We start from the raw sequence: 17,424 nt of genomic DNA, 5'->3' as shown, positions 1-17,424 counted from the left end.
CACCAGTGCAACTTCAGTTGGAACATAAGCATTTGGGATTTTGTAAATTGATGACACAGTTGTAAAAGGAAACTAATGAAAATAGGTTTTTAATTTTTCCCACCAACTATGTATGCAAATAAAATGCATATTACCATGGCTTCTCCATTTTAAATTGTGTCAACAAAATACAGTTTTCAGCAAAATAAAACCTCAGGTAAAATATAAACATTATGCATACATTTTTAAGTACAACTTGGAAATGCAATGTAATTCTTACTGTGAACAGGCTTAGTATACTTCATTACCACTTTTTAAGGAAGGATTTTAATGACTTCTTAATGCACATAGGTCCAAATCCTATGGACCGAAAAGCATTTTATGATCTTGTCCCAAACTAAGAGATATTATTTAAAATTTGTGAATTTCATTTAACTCATCCCCACCTTTATAAGATATTAACATCATTTTTTTTTAATTCCAGTGTAGTTAACACACAGTGTTACATTAGTTTCAGATGTGCAATATAGTGATTCAACAATTCTGTACATTACTCAGTGTTCATCATAAGTGTACTTTTAATCCCCATCACCTATTTCACGCATCCTCCCCGACCACCTCCTTTTTGGTAACCATCAGTTTGTTTTCTATAGTTAAATGTCTCTTTTTTGGTTTATCTCTTTTTGTCTTTGTTCATTTCTTTCATTTCTTAAATTCCACATATGTGTGAAATCATAGGGTATTCGTCTCTCTAAGAGACCTATTTCACTTAACATTATACTTTCTAAATCTATTCATATTGTTGCAAATGGCAAGATTTAATCTTTTTTATGTTTTATGGCTGAGTAGTAATATTCATACATATATTCATATATATTCATACATATATTCATATATATTCATACATATATTCATACATATATTCATATATACAATATATGTATGAATATATATATAATATATATATTATATATATGTAGTAAAATCTGGGATTCTGGGATTGTGAGTAACTTGTTTATTTCTAATAAATTTTAACTTGATAAATGAGCAATGTCTTGCAATATGAGTAGTACGTGATGTTGAGCGTCACATGATCACAACTGAGCCAATGGTTCTTTCTCTCCCTTGCTGCAGATTGTGGGGATCATCTCCCATGCTCAGAAGCTCAGTCTCAGGCTGTGGTGTTTGGCAGAAATAGAACATAGGAAGGTGCCAAGAATTGACACTAGTGGATTTTTTGTCACTTCAAAGCACCTATGGATAGTCCTTTGCTTTTCCATATAAGAGAAAGCTTAGGAATGCTTTGCTTCATTCTAGGTCAGGCTGCCTGCAGATATAGATCCTTTCCTCTGCTACTGTATTGTCAGTTACATTAAATACAGTTATGACAAGAGTTTATTAATACTGTACTATAGTCAGCATTGGTGCAAGTGTATACAATGGCCCCCATGAAGAAAAAGGATGAAAAGAAAGGCGATAAGAAGGAGCTGATTATGGTAGAAGTTAAGAAGGAAATCATCGAGAGGTACTAACAAAGTATGTGAGTGGACGAAATTCAAGATTTTATAAGAAGTCTACATCTAGGGGCGCCTGGGTGGCGCAGTCGGTTAAGCGTCCGACTTCAGCCAGGTCACGATCTCGAGGTCTGTGAGTTCGAGTCCCGCATCAGGCTCTGGGCTGATGGCTTAGAGCCTGGAGCCTGTTTCCGATTCTGTGTCTCCCTCTCTCTCTGCCCCTCCCCCGTTCATGCTCTGTCTCTCTCTGTCCCAAAAATAAATAAACATTTGAAAAAAAAATTAAAAAAATAAATAAATAAATAAAATAAAAAAAAAGAAGTCTACATCTGCACCTCATCTGCAGAGGAGAAGGAGAAAAAGGCTGAGGAATTCCTTATTTCAAATGAGGTTAGGGAGATGTGTAAAATATGGAAAAGAGTGCAAACTTTTGTATAAATGCACCACCCGAATAAGGCTGTCGCAGTGCAAGTGATGAATGTGTTTAATGACAACACAATGTCCCATTTCCACAAAATCCTCAAAAGGAGGCAAAAGCAAGTGTCATTGGATAGGTTCTTTGTTAAAGTTGCATGAATAGAAAAAAGATTCCATTGAGCCAATAGATAGCACTGATTCCTGTAGTGTTTTGTACTCTTTGTGTACCTATTGGTAGTGAAATTACTAGATCATGGTAATTGTATTTTTAATTTTAGAGGAATATCCAAATTGTTTTCTACAGTGGCTGCACCAGTTTGCGTTTTCAGCAACAGTGCACAAGGATTCCTTTTTTTCCACATCCTTGCCAACCTTGTTTCTTGTGGGTTTTTTTGTTTGTTTTTGTTCTGTTCTGGTTTTTTTAGTCATTCTGAGAGGTGTGGAGTGTTTTCTCATTATGGTTTTGATTTGCATTTCCCTCATGATTAGTGATATTGAGCATCTTTTCATGTGTCTGTTGGCCATCTGTATGTCTTCTTTGGAAAAACATCTGTTTATGTCTTTGGTCCATGTTTTAATTGGATTATTTGTTTTGGTTGTTGAGTTGTATAAGTTCTTTATATATTTTGGATACTAACCTTTTATCAGATACGGTATTTGCAAATATCTCCTCCTATTCTGTAGGTTGTCTTTTAGTTTTGTTAATTGTTTCCTTTACTGTGCAGAAGTTTTTTATTTTGACGTAGTCCTAATAGTTTATATTTGCTTTTGTTTCCCTTGCCTCAGAAGACATAGCTAGAAAAATGTTGCTACAGTTGATGTCAGAGAAATTACTGCCTGAACTTTCTCATAGGATTTTTATGGTTTCAAGTCTCACATTTAGGTCTTCAGTACATTTTGTATGTATTTTTCTGTATGGTATAAGAAAGTGGTCCAGCCTCATTCTTTTGCATGTAGCTGTCCAGTTTTCCCAGCATCATTTGTCGAAGAGACTGTCTTTTAACATTGGATATTCTTTCCTGATTTGTCAAAAATTATTTGACCATATAATTTTGGGTTTATTTCTGAGTTTTCTATTCTGTTTCCTGGATCTATGTGTTTATTATTGTGCCAGGACCATACTGTTTTGCTTACTTTAGTTTTGTAGTGTATCTTGAAATCTGGAATTGTGATACCTCCAGTTTTATTCTTTTTCAAGATTTCTTGGGCTATTTGGGTTTTTTTTCTGGTTCCATACAAATTTTTGTATTATTTGTTGTAGTTCTGTGAAAAATGCTGTTGGTATTTGGATATGGACCACATTAAATGTGTAGATTGCTTTGGGTAGTACAGACATTTTAGCAATATTTGTTCTCCCAGCCCAAGAGCATGTGATATCTTTCGTTTTTATGTGTTTCAACTTCAGTTTCTTTCATAAATATTTTATAGTTTTCAGAATACATCTCCTTCCTTGGTTAAATTTATTTGTAGGAATTTTATAATTTCTGCTGTCCTTGTAAATGAGATTGTTTTCTTAATTTCCTCTCCCTTCCAGGTAATCGGAATGCCTTTCACTTCTTTTAAAGTCACACCTTATTTTGTCAGAGCTTCCCAAGATAATCTCTCTTTTCATTGACTCAAAGTCATCTGATCAGGTGACTTTAATTATTTCCACAAATCCTTTCTGCAGTATAATGTAATATAATCATGGGAGTGATATTTATTACATTCTCAAATCTCACCCATACTCAAAAGGAGAGGATTCTACCGGTCATGTACCCTGGGGGTGGGGATCATGGAGGGCATATTAGAATTCCTCCTGCTATGGTGATTCTTTAACATGAGAAATTGACCACATTTACCACTTATTGTACTGCATTGATTTACTTGCTTATATGAGCCTTCATTGTTTATAACCCCAACTTCTACCTCATTGTTCATCACCTAGTAGGGGTTCATTAAGTATTTATATAGTGAATTAATAATATACAAATCATAGTATTCATGGTGCAGTATTCAAGGTACAGTGAACATAGTATCAAGGTACAGTGAACCCCTGAGTATTCTGTAAAAGAGAATATCATGAGTGATTTCTCAAATATGAGTATAAATTACTGTTCGGCAATCTAATGGATTATATGTATGCAACTATTTATGAAAGAGACAAGCTAAATTAACTTCTCACGAGCAAAGCAAAACACCTATTCTCACAATTAAATATTTAGAAGTAGGTAATTAGAAAGAAGGGTATGCATGAGAACTTTTTGTTAAGGATAATTCATTGTTTTATGTGTTTCTGGTGAATGTTGTTCGATGTCATTTCTCTTATTTTGCAAAGAAAATACTTTCATTATGATAAAATAGTATCTTGGAATGCACCATTTGCAATATACTTCAATTTCTCAATGTTTTAAGGAGAAGGAACAGGTCTTGTTCCTATTTGAATTCTCCACACTATACGATAGCTCTTGAAAAAATAAAACCACTTAATAGATGTTTTAATTTAAGGAACTACTTATTTTTATGCTCTTTGGAAGTAGTTTTTATTTTTACTTCTTTCACTGTATTTGGAACTTGAAGCATTGTGTGTTCAACTTAGTACAGTTTCTTTTGCTCTTATTTTATGGGCACTAACTATATTAAGTCTTTCACTATTATACATTGCTGATATCTTCAGCAGTTGCTAGGGTTGTCTTACCTTTTTTCTTGTTATCAAGAAAAAAAGTTGGGAGAACCATAGGCATCCTGAGGTTTTAGAATTTCTCCAACTACCACTGTAGTTCAAAAAATTTGAAAGCTTTCTCTCTTATCCCAGTTCATTTTATCATCCCTTCATCCCTATAGTTGTGAAGTTACTAAGAAAATCTGAGCAGTTAAAGGACTTATGGTTGCTGGATATGTTCTTCTCTCAGGTATTCAGCAAGGCACTTTTAGAAGCCTTAGAAGTATACATATATTCTACATGTTTGGTGAATGAATGCTATTATTTAAAAACTTGCCAAATAGTTAATATACAAATATTTTTACTATGTCTGGAAAACTGACACCTGAATAATGATTTTGCTTTGTTGAACAACTTAATGCTGTTTATGCTTCACTTTTTAAATTACCTTGGGTCAGCCATCTTACTTATATCTCCAAATACTTCTATATATTTTACCCAATGACAATTGCTTTATGTAGATACATTCTCTGAGTAAAATTTAAAACTTAGTTTCAGGGCTGAGGTGTTACTCAAGATTAAAGCCTTATCAAAATGTTCTTTTTTCATTGTTTACTTATTTTGAGTATAGCAACAAATCTATCAAGAAAAGCTTATAGTGATAGCAGCCTCCAGGGTACAAAAAACAAAACAAAACAAAACACAGGGAGCATCAAATCATCAATAACGTACTTTTTTAATTGCAATGTCTTCAGAGAACATCGTTGAACAAGAGGTATGAAGTATGAAGAAACAAAATGGGGTTTTAAAAAATGCTGTCACTTAACATTGCTGCCTGCTGGTACTTTGTTAGATGAAGCATAGAAATCATAAATAACATTTCTTTCTTAAATTGTAATGTAGAGAGAGAGAGAGAATCACAATGATAATATCGAAAAGAATTATGAATCTTTGCCTAGAGACTAAGTTGAAGGCATTTATGCAGACAAATGCCAAGCAACTGACAGCAGTCAGGGGGATTTGTTCATTAAGTAAACACTGACACTCTGATTCTTTCCTTTCAGGTTCTTCTTGTGATTTGGAGCCTTGTGAGGCTAGTAATCCTTGTGAGAGTGGAGCTGTGTGTGGAGAGACAATGGATCTGGAAATGTCTCCTCTTGGGTACCAGTGTCCATGTGGGAAAGGCTTTGCAGGTCCACACTGTGAGATCAATGTCAATGAGTGCAGTTCCAGCCCTTGCCTGCACGGTTATTGCTATGACAGTGAGTTCACTCAGCCGCAGCAATTCCTGTAGAGTAGTCCAACTTAGAATCTGACATAGTAATGAAATAACTCAGTATGCAACCTTGATTATTTACTGACTTTATCCTGCCCTGAATATCAAAGCCAACCCCGTTATTTTCACAAAACACCCCCACATCTGATGAATTCATTTATATTTTTATAAGTCATAATGGTAGCAAATGAGAAAATGTAATGAGATTTGGCTTCTATGTTCTAATGTTAGAATTAGCCTTTCTTTCCTTTATTTTTAATGGTAGGTTTTTAAGAGTGTTTATTTACAGGTAGGGGAAGCACTATTTTCAGTTACTTAAAACAAATCATTATTTTATCCCATCTATTACACACACACACACACACACACACACACACACACACACACACATTTCCTCCCACCAGAATATGTATTCCTTTAAATTTACAGAGGAAAAAGATGATAGGAAGAACAGGAAAAATCAGAGGTATGAAGGGGAGAAAGAAAAAAAAATACTGGGTATCATAACATGGATTTTGGGGCACCTGGGGTGGCTCAGTCAGTTAAGCAGCTGTTGATTTCAGCTCAGGTCATGATCCCAGTGTTTGTGAGTTTGAACCCCGAATCGGGCTCTGTGCTGACAGCAGTGAACCTAATTTGGGCCTTCTGTCTTCCTCTTTCTGTACGCCCCCTCCCTTTCTCTCAAAAATAAATAAACATAACATTTTTCAAAACATAGATTTAGCCATGGAAGAACCTGCCTAAGGTGGATAATTTTTATGGAGACACAGGCAAAATGGCACAAAGTAGCTCTGTGAACTGGATGTGGCTAAGGGGCATTAAGAGGAAAGAAAGAGCTAGAAGGATGTTGACAAAAAGCTGTCCATCTTATTTTACCTCTTTAAAATATATTTTTATGTGATCCCTCAGTAAATGGATAATGTAATCAAGGAAAAAACACATTTTAATAGAAAGTCATTTTATTTTGAAATTGTATAATTAACTGAATTATGAATTAATTTTCTTTAAACCAATGCTTTGCAAATGTATGACATTAAGGAATAACTCACTTTTTTCAAATTAAGTGAGGCAGCCCAAGTTTAAAACAACAGGTAGTAGTGGGGCCCTTGCAAACTGGAATATCCATGTAGATATTAATGTAGAATTAACTCTTCTAACACATATGGAAGCTAAGCAAGATACATTTTGGGGCTGTGGGCCACCTATTTGCTGCTCCTGATTTGAACCGACATTACCATCATTTTTCTCTTTTCTTTTTTTTTCTTCTTTCAGATTTTGTCACTTTAAAAATTGTATTTTTAAGAATACAAAAAATACAGGGGCGCCTGGGTTGCTCAGTCGGTTGGGCGTCCGACTTCGGCTCAGGTCATGATCTCACAGCTTGTGAGTTCAAGCCCCGTGTGGGGCTCTGTGTTGACAGCTCAGAGCCTGGAGCCTGCTTCCAATTCTGTGTCTCCCTCTCTCTCTGCCCCTCCCCCACTCACACTCTGTCTTTCTGTCTCTCTCTCTCAAAAATAAATAAACATTAAAATTTTTTTAAAGAATATAAAAAATTGTATTTTCAAATTACCTTGAAATAAATCACTATTATCATATTTCTAACCTCAGGCCCGTAGGTATTTGGGGATGCTGGGAATGACTTTTCAATTTCTGATGTTCACTACAAAATAAGGAAGAGGCAGGATGGTATGCCTCAGAGAGTGGTTAGCATCATTTTTAGATCTAGGTAGCCCTAGAATAACGGTTATATATGGTTATAGATAGGGCAGTTCTGATATATTCCAAGTGACCTATATTTATAATATTCATATGATTTTTGTAAGTTGTGGTGAGCATCAGCTATTGTATGGAAGTGTTGAATCACACTGTTGTGCACCTGCAACTAATATCACACTGTATATTAACTATATGGAATGTAAAAACTTAAAAAAATAATAATAAAAAATAAAAAAGGTCTAAAATATTTTAAATCATAATTCCTTATACAATAACAAAATATACTTTCAAATATGCTACTTATAATACAGTGCTACCTATTAAAATTTTGGAGGTCATATATAACGTATTATGGAAAATGTAAACTTTGGATACCTGATATATTAATCTGTTTGATAATAGAATGATCCATAGTATAATTTGAGATTTAACTACCAGAGAACCAAAACATTTATTAAAAATTAGATCATACATGTTAATAGCTATCAGCTTAATTCTAAGACATTATATTCTTAATATTTTCTCAAAAATAAAATAATTTGGTAAGCCAAAATTCCTGATTCAGTATTTATTACATGACTGTATGTGAGAAATAATGATTAAAATGTAAATATGCAATTTTAACTTTCAAACGAGTTTATTCACCATATTGGCAATACATTATTAAAATATCTCTGTATTTTCACCATGAAGTTTTGTCATATCGAAGCTTTGATTCAGTACAACTAATATATGATGTTTGGTGTATATTTAAATATTTTTAAGTATAAAAATACATCCAGAATCATACAGGGCTTATCTGATGAAAATTTCAATTCAAATGAAGAATGTGGAATAGTTATAAAGAAGAACTAATAAAAACAGTGACTGTATTTTCTGGTAAAAACAATAAAACCAAACCAGGTAATATTCTTAAAAAGTATTTCCTAATAAAATGTTGATAAGTTACCACATAGCCCATAGTTAACAAATTAGATGTGGGGGAAAAAAACATTTTTTGTTTCTCTGGTTTAAATTTTAAACAATTATGTATGTACGTTTGTTTATTTCCCCTGTAGTATCCAATTGAATTCCCTAAGCTCTCATGTGCTTCTTTTCTTAGCTTCTTAGCCCAGAATAGTCAACATTCAGAAAGCGTATTTCTTGATAATAAAAGCAAACTTTATTTCCTAACACTAATCTCTTTCAGACAGAGATTTGCTAATTTAAATGTCTCTATTGTTGTTGTTTTTCTTTTAAAATAATTCATCAATCTGCATAGAGAATATTTCTATCTACACAGAAAGTTAGTTTGACTCTGGTTTTTTGTCACTTGCCAATTTGCATCAGTATCCAGACTTGAATTTATAATCATTAACATTTTTAAATACCATTATGATTGATGATACTTTACAATGTCTTAATTACATGTAACATTTAATTTTAATTTGTTAACATATATAATGCCATCTATAATATATAAGGAAGCATAACTGATCTCATCTTTCTCATTAATTTATTTACAATTCTACTTGTATATTTATTAATTTTTTTGATTCAGTGAGATGTTAAAAATTAGAATGCTATGTTACATGAAAAAAGTAAAATAAAATCCTCTCCAGAGGGCTGCCATTCTTGTGTCTCCCTTGTCTCTTCTTGACAGCTGTGGACTGATTTTCTTTAAAGGCCCAGGTACAAGTGCTGTACAAAAGCATGGCTGCAGAAGTCTAGAAGCCAGCTAACTACCACACAATGTCTTGAAAATGCTGTTGCCACCCAGGACCTCAACACTTAATGAAAGCAATAGCAGATACACGCACAGAGGCAGAGTGGCAGATTACACGCTAAGTCTCAGGAATAATGAAAAACCCAGGGACTGACTAAAAGCAGCCATAAATCCTTGCCTGCTCTAACTGCAATTCATACTGTCACCACTTCCTTGAGATGCTTCCGAAACTGTTCTTTTTCTATCATTAATGATAAAATAGAGGACAGATTCTGATTATTACTTTTAAAAGATCATGATGAAATGTGAAAGCTCTTTTTAACTAAGGCTTAAGTGGTTGAATATCAACTTTCAGACATACCCACTTTAATGTAACTTGTCACACACAAACACACACACACACACACACACACACACACAAACTTTAACGACCAGTTAACTTCTTCTTTAGGTATTAAACCTAAAACAGTCCAGGAAAAGTTAATTGATGTAAAAGTAGCCTATTTATCATAGGTATTGTTTACTGATGAGACAGAGAGACAGAGAGAAGGGAGAAGAAGAAGAAGAAGACGACGACGACGACAACGACGATGATGATGAAAGCGGAGGAGGAGAAAGAGAAGGGGAGAAGGAGGAGGAGGAGGAAGAGGAGGAGGAGAAGGAAGAAAGAAGAAGAAAATTGGATATTTTCATTGTTGCTTTGTGAACTTATCAAATGTTTATTGTGATGGTTCTATTCAAATTATAGTTTTAAGCTAAATAGAACTGAGCAAAATAGTTATTTAGAAAATATTGTAGAGAGCTGTGAATTCACATTTTCTTTGGTTAAAAGTGAAATGTATTTAGTTTAATACAACATTCTTTAGAATGATTAGCATTACCCATACCATTATTAAAGACATATTATTTTCTCTTCTCTCTTGTTCTCAGTGATTAATGGCTTCTCCTGCTTATGCAAACCGGGTTTTGCTGGCCTGAGATGTGAACAGGACACTGATGACTGCATCTTGAATGCCTGTGAGCACAATTCTACCTGCAAAGATCTGCATCTCGTTAGTATCCATGAATATTATTAATGTACCTTAATGTGGGCAGCATAAATTAACCCATACAAATATATTTAGCATTTGTCTATATGTCATGTTGAGATATACATATATATGTATACATATATATGCTGATTAAGATTAGAAAAAAGCAATTCAAGCAATATTATTTTAACTTAATAGTAATAAAAAGGTGTTCTATCCACTCCTATGTATAATTGATGTAAATATTATAAAGCAACAGTTTCATTCTTTGGATTTACAATTCTTAGTAATACTGAATTTCTGTTAAATTTCAGAATTATTCTAAAAATGATGTTAGTCTTATATGTACCTACTTTTATATAATTCAAGGTATTTTATATATTTCATTGACATTTATAATCTTAAATTTGAGTTTGCTTTCTATCTTGTGTTGTATACTTCCATCAACTCCTTCATTCATCTGTGTTGGTGCTGTCCCTTCAGTACATATCCATTTGTCATCACCTTTGTCATAAGCATGTGCCATTCTGCCTTAAACGGACTGTGACACAGTTGGCAAATCAATGGGATCCCTTCAGGCTTCTCATTTATCAGAAAGCCTGACATAAAAAATATCTACTCAAGGTGGCTTCACTGACTGGCTTCAGAAAATAAATGACATACAACACAGGTTAATTCTTCAATACTAGTACAGGCTTATAGTTTATCCTTTAGCAACAAAGCTGATTTTCACAAAGGACTACCATAGTTGAAGTTAGAAGAAAATGCTTTGAAAGACAGACTCATTTTCATTGATGTATTTTGACTATCAGTGTACTGACATTGTTTGTTTTTACAGTGAAAGGATAATTTGTGGCAAGTGGTTTCTTTCCCATAAGGCAGGCATCCAAATGGAGAATTATAATTAATGTTTAGATGGCCATGACCAGAAACGGATGGTGCATCAGATGCCTAGATACCATTTAAGTATATATTAAGTATATGGCCCTGTTGCTTTGTCTTTGTTCCTATCAGATGCTTTGTCTTAGTCATAGTAATCCCATCCCACTTTGGGGGAATCCTGAAACAGTGGGCCCTGTGACTCTATGCTGGTCTCTAAGATAAGAGTGGCATTCTGTCTGAGATGTTAAGTAAAAGGTAGGTGTGACCTCTTCTAGCCCTCTAACATCTAGATTTTTTAAAAATGTTTATTTATATATTTATTTGAGAAAGAAAGTATGTGTGCACAGGGGAGGGTCAGAGAGAAAGGGAGAGAGAGAATCCCAAGCAGGTCAATGTTCAGCTCAGAGCCCCACGTGGTTCTCGATCTCACGACCATGAGATCATGACCTGAGCTGAAATCAAGATTTGGATGCTTAACCAACTGAGCCACCCAGGCACCCCAAAACATCTAGATTTTATACTTGTAATTACTGTTGCCCTTTTGAGAGCCCATGGAAGAGAATAGGGTGCTCCCAAATGATGAGTGACCATGAAGGTGGCAGAGCTGAAAGACATAAGAAACCTGGTGCCTCATCAGTTGTTGAACTCCTGACTGAAATCCCTTGGATCTAATAATGTGAGATCACTTATGGATTATTTTTTAATATGGCTTGAGTCAGAGTTTGTTTGTTTGTTTGTTTGTTTGTTTGTTTGTTTTTACTTGCAGGTAAGTCATTTAATTTCCATAGCAGTTAAACTTTATTTTAGGCTAGGATTTCAGCAATAACTTCAGCAATAATAGAAGTTTATTCTAGTAGAAAGAACTTCATACCCATCACTATGAGATTCCAGTTCTAGACCTGACTTTGCCACAGCTTATCTGTCTGATACTAAGCCAATCATTTGACAGAGGGACTGCAGCTTTAGAAACTATCATATCAAAGAATAGAACTTCCAAGTACAGTATTTCTCTCATTCATTTTATAAATTGCCAGTTAGCAGCTATTCAAACTAACTCTAGATTTGTATTAGTTTAAAGTCTTAATACCTGCTTCCAGAAATTGTCATAATCAGAATAAAGAAAAATAAGAATTTTTAAAAAGTGAGACTCACAGAAACAGTGAGTAGGATGGTTAACAGCAGCTGGCAGTTGGGGGAAAAAGGGAGACACTGGTCAAAGGGCATAAGCCATCAGTTTTAAAAAGATCTGATGTACAGCATGATAACTATAGTTAATACTGTATGGCGTACTTGAAATCTGCTAAGAGAGTATATATAAAGCGTACTCACCAACACCACCACGCACACACACACACACACACACAAGGTGACTATGTGGCATGAAGGATGTGTTAATTAACCTTACTGTAGTAAGCATTTCACAATGTGTACATATATTATGTCATTAGGTGTCAAGGACACTGTTCTCAGGCAGAATATTCCAATGCTCAGAGGTTATCTTCCAGGACCCAGTTAAAAGGTCAGTCTTTCCTTTGAGTTCAAGTCTGCCAAGTTAACTATTACACCAATATTATATTAAATATTGGATTTTTGTGTAGGATAAATACTATATAATTAAAAAGTAATACATTATATATTATAATAATAAATAGGAAAAAAAGCAGAAAGAGCTAAAAACTCATAATTTTTAAATAAAGCCTGGCTAAAAAAATATAATAATAATTGAAATAAAGCAAGGTCCAGAGGCACATTGGTGGCTCAGTTGGTTGAGCACCCAACTCAATTTCAGCTCAGGTTGTGAACTCATAGTTGTGGGATGGAATCCCCTGTGTGGGGCTTGGTGCCAGGCGTGGAGCCTGCTTGGGCTTCTCTCTCTTCCTCCTCCTGTGTCCCTCCCCTGGTCAGGCTCTTCTTGTTCTCTCTCTCTCTTTCTCAATCAATCAAAAAAAAAAAAAAAAAAAAAGAAGAAGAAGAAGAAGAAAAAAAAGTCCAATTTGAGATTCATATTTGCTATCTTTCACCAACATATTGGAAAAAGACAAACCATGAAATGCTGAAGGCTTTGGAGTATAAAAGAAAAAGAAAGCCATGGAGGGTGATGTTTCTGTAAAATATTTAATAATTATGATAAACAGAAAGATGACTTTATTCAACCTATAAGGCACTTACATTTGGCTGTAAGAGTCATCAGCCTGTTTTTGTTTGTTTGTTTGTTTTTGTTTTGTTTTGTTTTTTTATGAGCAGACCTTTCCAAACCCACCCAGGCAATGCCACTGACATTAGGCTTGCTTCTTCTTTGAATTTGGTATGGGTGTAGCTTTAAATTAGCATTTTTACATTTGGAGCATTTCTTTACGATTATATGTAGCATCATGACTATGAGTTTAGATAAAAAGCAGAAAATCAGAAGACTTTGAAACCAGGATGAGAAGTATTTTGTAACAATGAGCCAGTTTTCTTCTTTCCCTTCTTTATGGTTCAGTAAACCTAAAAAATCAATGAGAGAAAAAAGAAAACACTTGAGTGCTCAACACATAATAAGACACAAATGTTAAGAATGGGTAGAATAGGATTTATTTTCTCATGTAACTTTCTTAGTTATATTTGAGAATAAGTATTTCTTTGTGGTTATTTAAATATGTATGATCAAATTATTCAAGTATTTTCCCCCTCATTTTACTTTCATTTTCCTCTGTATCTTACATGAATAATGAATGCTTAATTTTGATTACAGTGAAGAAGCAAAACTAGTGCAGTAGAACAAACCTGGAAAGGACAAAGTTTTTATTCATATGCAACTATGTTAAAATTTACACATACTATATATGCTACTACACTACAGATATACATTTTCTGCCAAACACTCCAGTGCAAAATCCAAACTGAATTTATGTGTTTTCTAGTGAAAAATAAAACTGCCTTTACCTTCACCACCATATGTTTGAAAAATCCCATTTGTCATTTGAAATTGCCTATCTCCTCCCTTTGGGATTGGAGAGTAAACACAGAGGATCATGAGGGAGTAACTTCTGCCCCTTAGTTCATCTTGGCTGCTACTGACATGCCCATTTTGTCATTCCCATGCTCCTTTCAAATATGAGTTAATCTGCCAAATGATTCCAATCCTTTCATACCAGATTTGGCTCCCAGGACCTTCTCTGCATCCCTCAAGGGCATGGTGCTTAGCTAATTAGTAGTCAGGTCCCAGTTGTCCCTTAAACATATCCAATGGGAACCAGTAAAACCTCTGGTTCTGCTCTCTCTCTAGGATTACAAACCCTCCATCAGTGTGGAATCCGTCCAACTGTTCTCTGGCCAAATTCAAAACCCTTTATTTCTTTCATGCCCTCCCTCTGCATAAAGATTTGCTTAATCTCACTTGATGGAGAGTAGCAGAGACTCTGACTTAGTGTCAGAGCTTGGGAGCTCTAGAATTTTTCAAACACACCAAACTGCCTAATACTTCTTGATGGAGAAAAAAAAAAAAATCATTTTTGTGGCCAAAGAAGAAAGTAACAATTTTATTCTCAATAACTTCTGTTATAAAGGAAGATGAAAAAATTTATCAATTCTCAAATGTTTTAGCTCTTATGTTTAATCTCTACTATGGCTGTGTTGTATATTAGTATTGCTTTTAAGTTGTGGGTCCTGTAGAATGTTATCTGAAATACTAAACCTCCAAAAAAGAGAATTTTTATTATTCATTTTTCAAAAGCGATTAGGTTAAATATCTTGTAAGTTTTGAGTAACAAAAGGCTAGAGAGAAGATTTGGAGATTGACAATGATATGGATTTGTTCTATGATTTACTACAAGTCACAACTTATTGGAACCATAAAATGAACTGATAGAATAGTCACTGTCCACTATATTTGGCACTATTTTATTAATTTAAGAACAATGTAGTGGGGCGCCTGGGTGGCGCAGTCGGTTGAGCGTCCGACTTCGGCCAGGTCACGATCTCGCGGTCCGTGGGTTCGGGCCCCGCGTGGGCTCTGGGCTGATGGCTCAGAGCCTGGAGCCTGTTACTGATTCTGTGTCTCCCTCTCTCTCTGCCCCTCCCCCGTTCATGCTCTGTCTCTCTCTGTCCCAAAAATAAATAAACGTTGAAAAAAAAATTAAAAAAAAAACAAAACAATGTAGTTTTCCATTTTATTTAAATGCCAGAATATACATAACAAGTACTTATTATTAGACTTTTTAGTTTGATTATCGGTTTCTTCAATAAAATCAAAGAGTTGTACACAATTGCTCTTAACCAGGGGGTTGCCTTTGAAAATACACATCCTTAAAATTCTGATTTAGTAGATGGATCCATCTGGTACCTGGATATCTTATAATTCTTTGTGATTCTGATGTGTACTTATATTTGAGAATCACTGGACTGGGTATCTAGATGGCATTTTCTAGCTCAAAACGTCTGTGATATCACAAGTGGAGCACAAAGGTTTTTGTTTCATTTGTACTGACAACTCACAATTTAGCCCCTTAAAAAAGAAATAAACAATGGTTTGAAAAATCGAGAGATTTATCCTCTGAGTTTTTAGCAGCATATTTCATTGTATCTTTTATTTTGGATTCTTCCATCTGTTTTAGTGCTTTTGTTTTTAAGACAAAAAGAATAAATACAATTTTTTCATTCCAATCATTTTGTGAGGGAGATAATAATATATTGCTTTCTCTTCTTTTGTAATAACTTAGTGAAGTGACACTTTGTGTATTGATATTTGCTAATCAGAAAATCTATGCATGAAATTATAGTTTTTCATAGAGGGTGGGTATAATGGTTCAAATTGTATTTAAAGTATTAAAAATAATCAATCACTGATTAATTACAGTGATATCACAAAGGTTTATTTGAGTGTTTTGATCCATTTGATTAGTTGCAACATCTTCAGTAGTGAATATTCAGCCAAAAGTTTAATCTAAATCTTGAGACATTAGCTAACAACTAAACACATTGATAAAAGAGGCATTGAAATGATGTAACACAAAATGAAGTCCTTTTGCCATGTCCATTCTAAATAACCTATTTTTGTTTATGTATAATCTGCTTGTTTTTTATTACCCAAATCTCTACCTTTCATTATACAAATCCTTACTTTAAGAGTTTATTGAGAATAATTTAACATAACATTTATTATGATGGCTGTCAGCTTTCTATTGTTTCTATAATAGAGTAGATAACAAAATTGTTTTTCTTGTATAAGTCAAGACTAATATAAAAAATTAGTTCATTTATTTGATGGTTTGTACAATTCTTTCAATATAGTCCCCTCAATAGTAAATTTTTATCACAGTGAATATGCCTATCTGAAGTACCCCATTTCTTCCCCTCTAATCTGTTTTAATCTGTCATGGCCTTGAAATAGATAATCAAGTCTGTTAGGATTATATGCAAAGTAAAAGTAAACAGAACCTGAGAAAATATTTGTTGATCCACCTGAGTAAAGAGATACATGAGATTTAATAACTTTGGACTTGTAAAATCTATTTTGGAAGCTCAGACATATTTTCCCTTCTTCCTTATTCCTTATTCCAAGACTCATTATAGAGAAGTGAGATTTACAGATGGTTGAATTTTGAGGTTTAAGAAATCTATCAAGCAGAACTGCATTTCATAAATATTGTGTGAGAACATAACTGATCAGAGAGAGGAATTTTCCATTTTCCGACTCTCTAATAAAAATGGACAGTTTCCAGAAATAGTCCAGGTAAAAAAATGATTTAGAACTGATCAAATAATGTTTGCATTGCCAATATTACCCAAAATGCATCAATAAGTGCGTTTATTTTGAAAGAATTATGAGACAGAGTAAGCTTCAACTTATTTCAATATGAACACTGTATTATACTTTTATATTATTGCTTATTATCTTTACATAACTATAACTAAGACTCAACTATAGGCTTCACACTTTATATTGAGAATTTAGTAGATAGTTATAGTCCACAATAATTTCCTTTTTCCCAGAAATCATCCTTTGCTATTTGGATGTATGCCATTTTTAATTAGTTAAATCTATATAAGACTATTTTTAAAACTATTTTGTCATGTTTATATATTTTTTCTAAGAAGATAGTAAGAGAAACCCACACATACATACACACATGTGAACAAGTTGACTCAACAATTTATTATTAACTGGCAAGAACAATGGTCAAAGGATAGTAAGTCTTTTGTCCCCATCAGTAAAGAACTCCATTAGGTGCTAACCATGTCAGCATAACTCCCCATTCATCTATGTGGAGTTCATTAATGGT

The 17,424-nt window shown here is 34.0% G+C and overlaps 1 protein-coding gene across 1 annotated transcript in view; it reads left to right on the top strand.

Moving 5' to 3' along the window:
- The first annotated feature begins 4,773 nt into the window (after positions 1 to 4,773).
- LOC123609907 (protein eyes shut homolog) overlaps positions 4,774 to 17,424 on the top strand; it is a 212,204-nt gene continuing 199,553 nt past the window's right edge. Inside the window, exons 1-3 of the mRNA XM_045500917.1 lie at positions 4,774 to 4,801; positions 5,616 to 5,813; positions 10,179 to 10,300. Of these exons, the coding sequence (XP_045356873.1) occupies positions 4,774 to 4,801; positions 5,616 to 5,813; positions 10,179 to 10,300 (348 nt within the window). The remainder of the gene's footprint in view (positions 4,802 to 5,615; positions 5,814 to 10,178; positions 10,301 to 17,424) is intronic.

The sequence above is a fragment of the Leopardus geoffroyi genome, chromosome B2 (genome assembly GCF_018350155.1).
Source record: "Leopardus geoffroyi isolate Oge1 chromosome B2, O.geoffroyi_Oge1_pat1.0, whole genome shotgun sequence".
Lineage (NCBI taxonomy): Eukaryota > Metazoa > Chordata > Mammalia > Carnivora > Felidae > Leopardus > Leopardus geoffroyi.
This window is presented reverse-complemented; position numbering and strand designations above follow the sequence as displayed.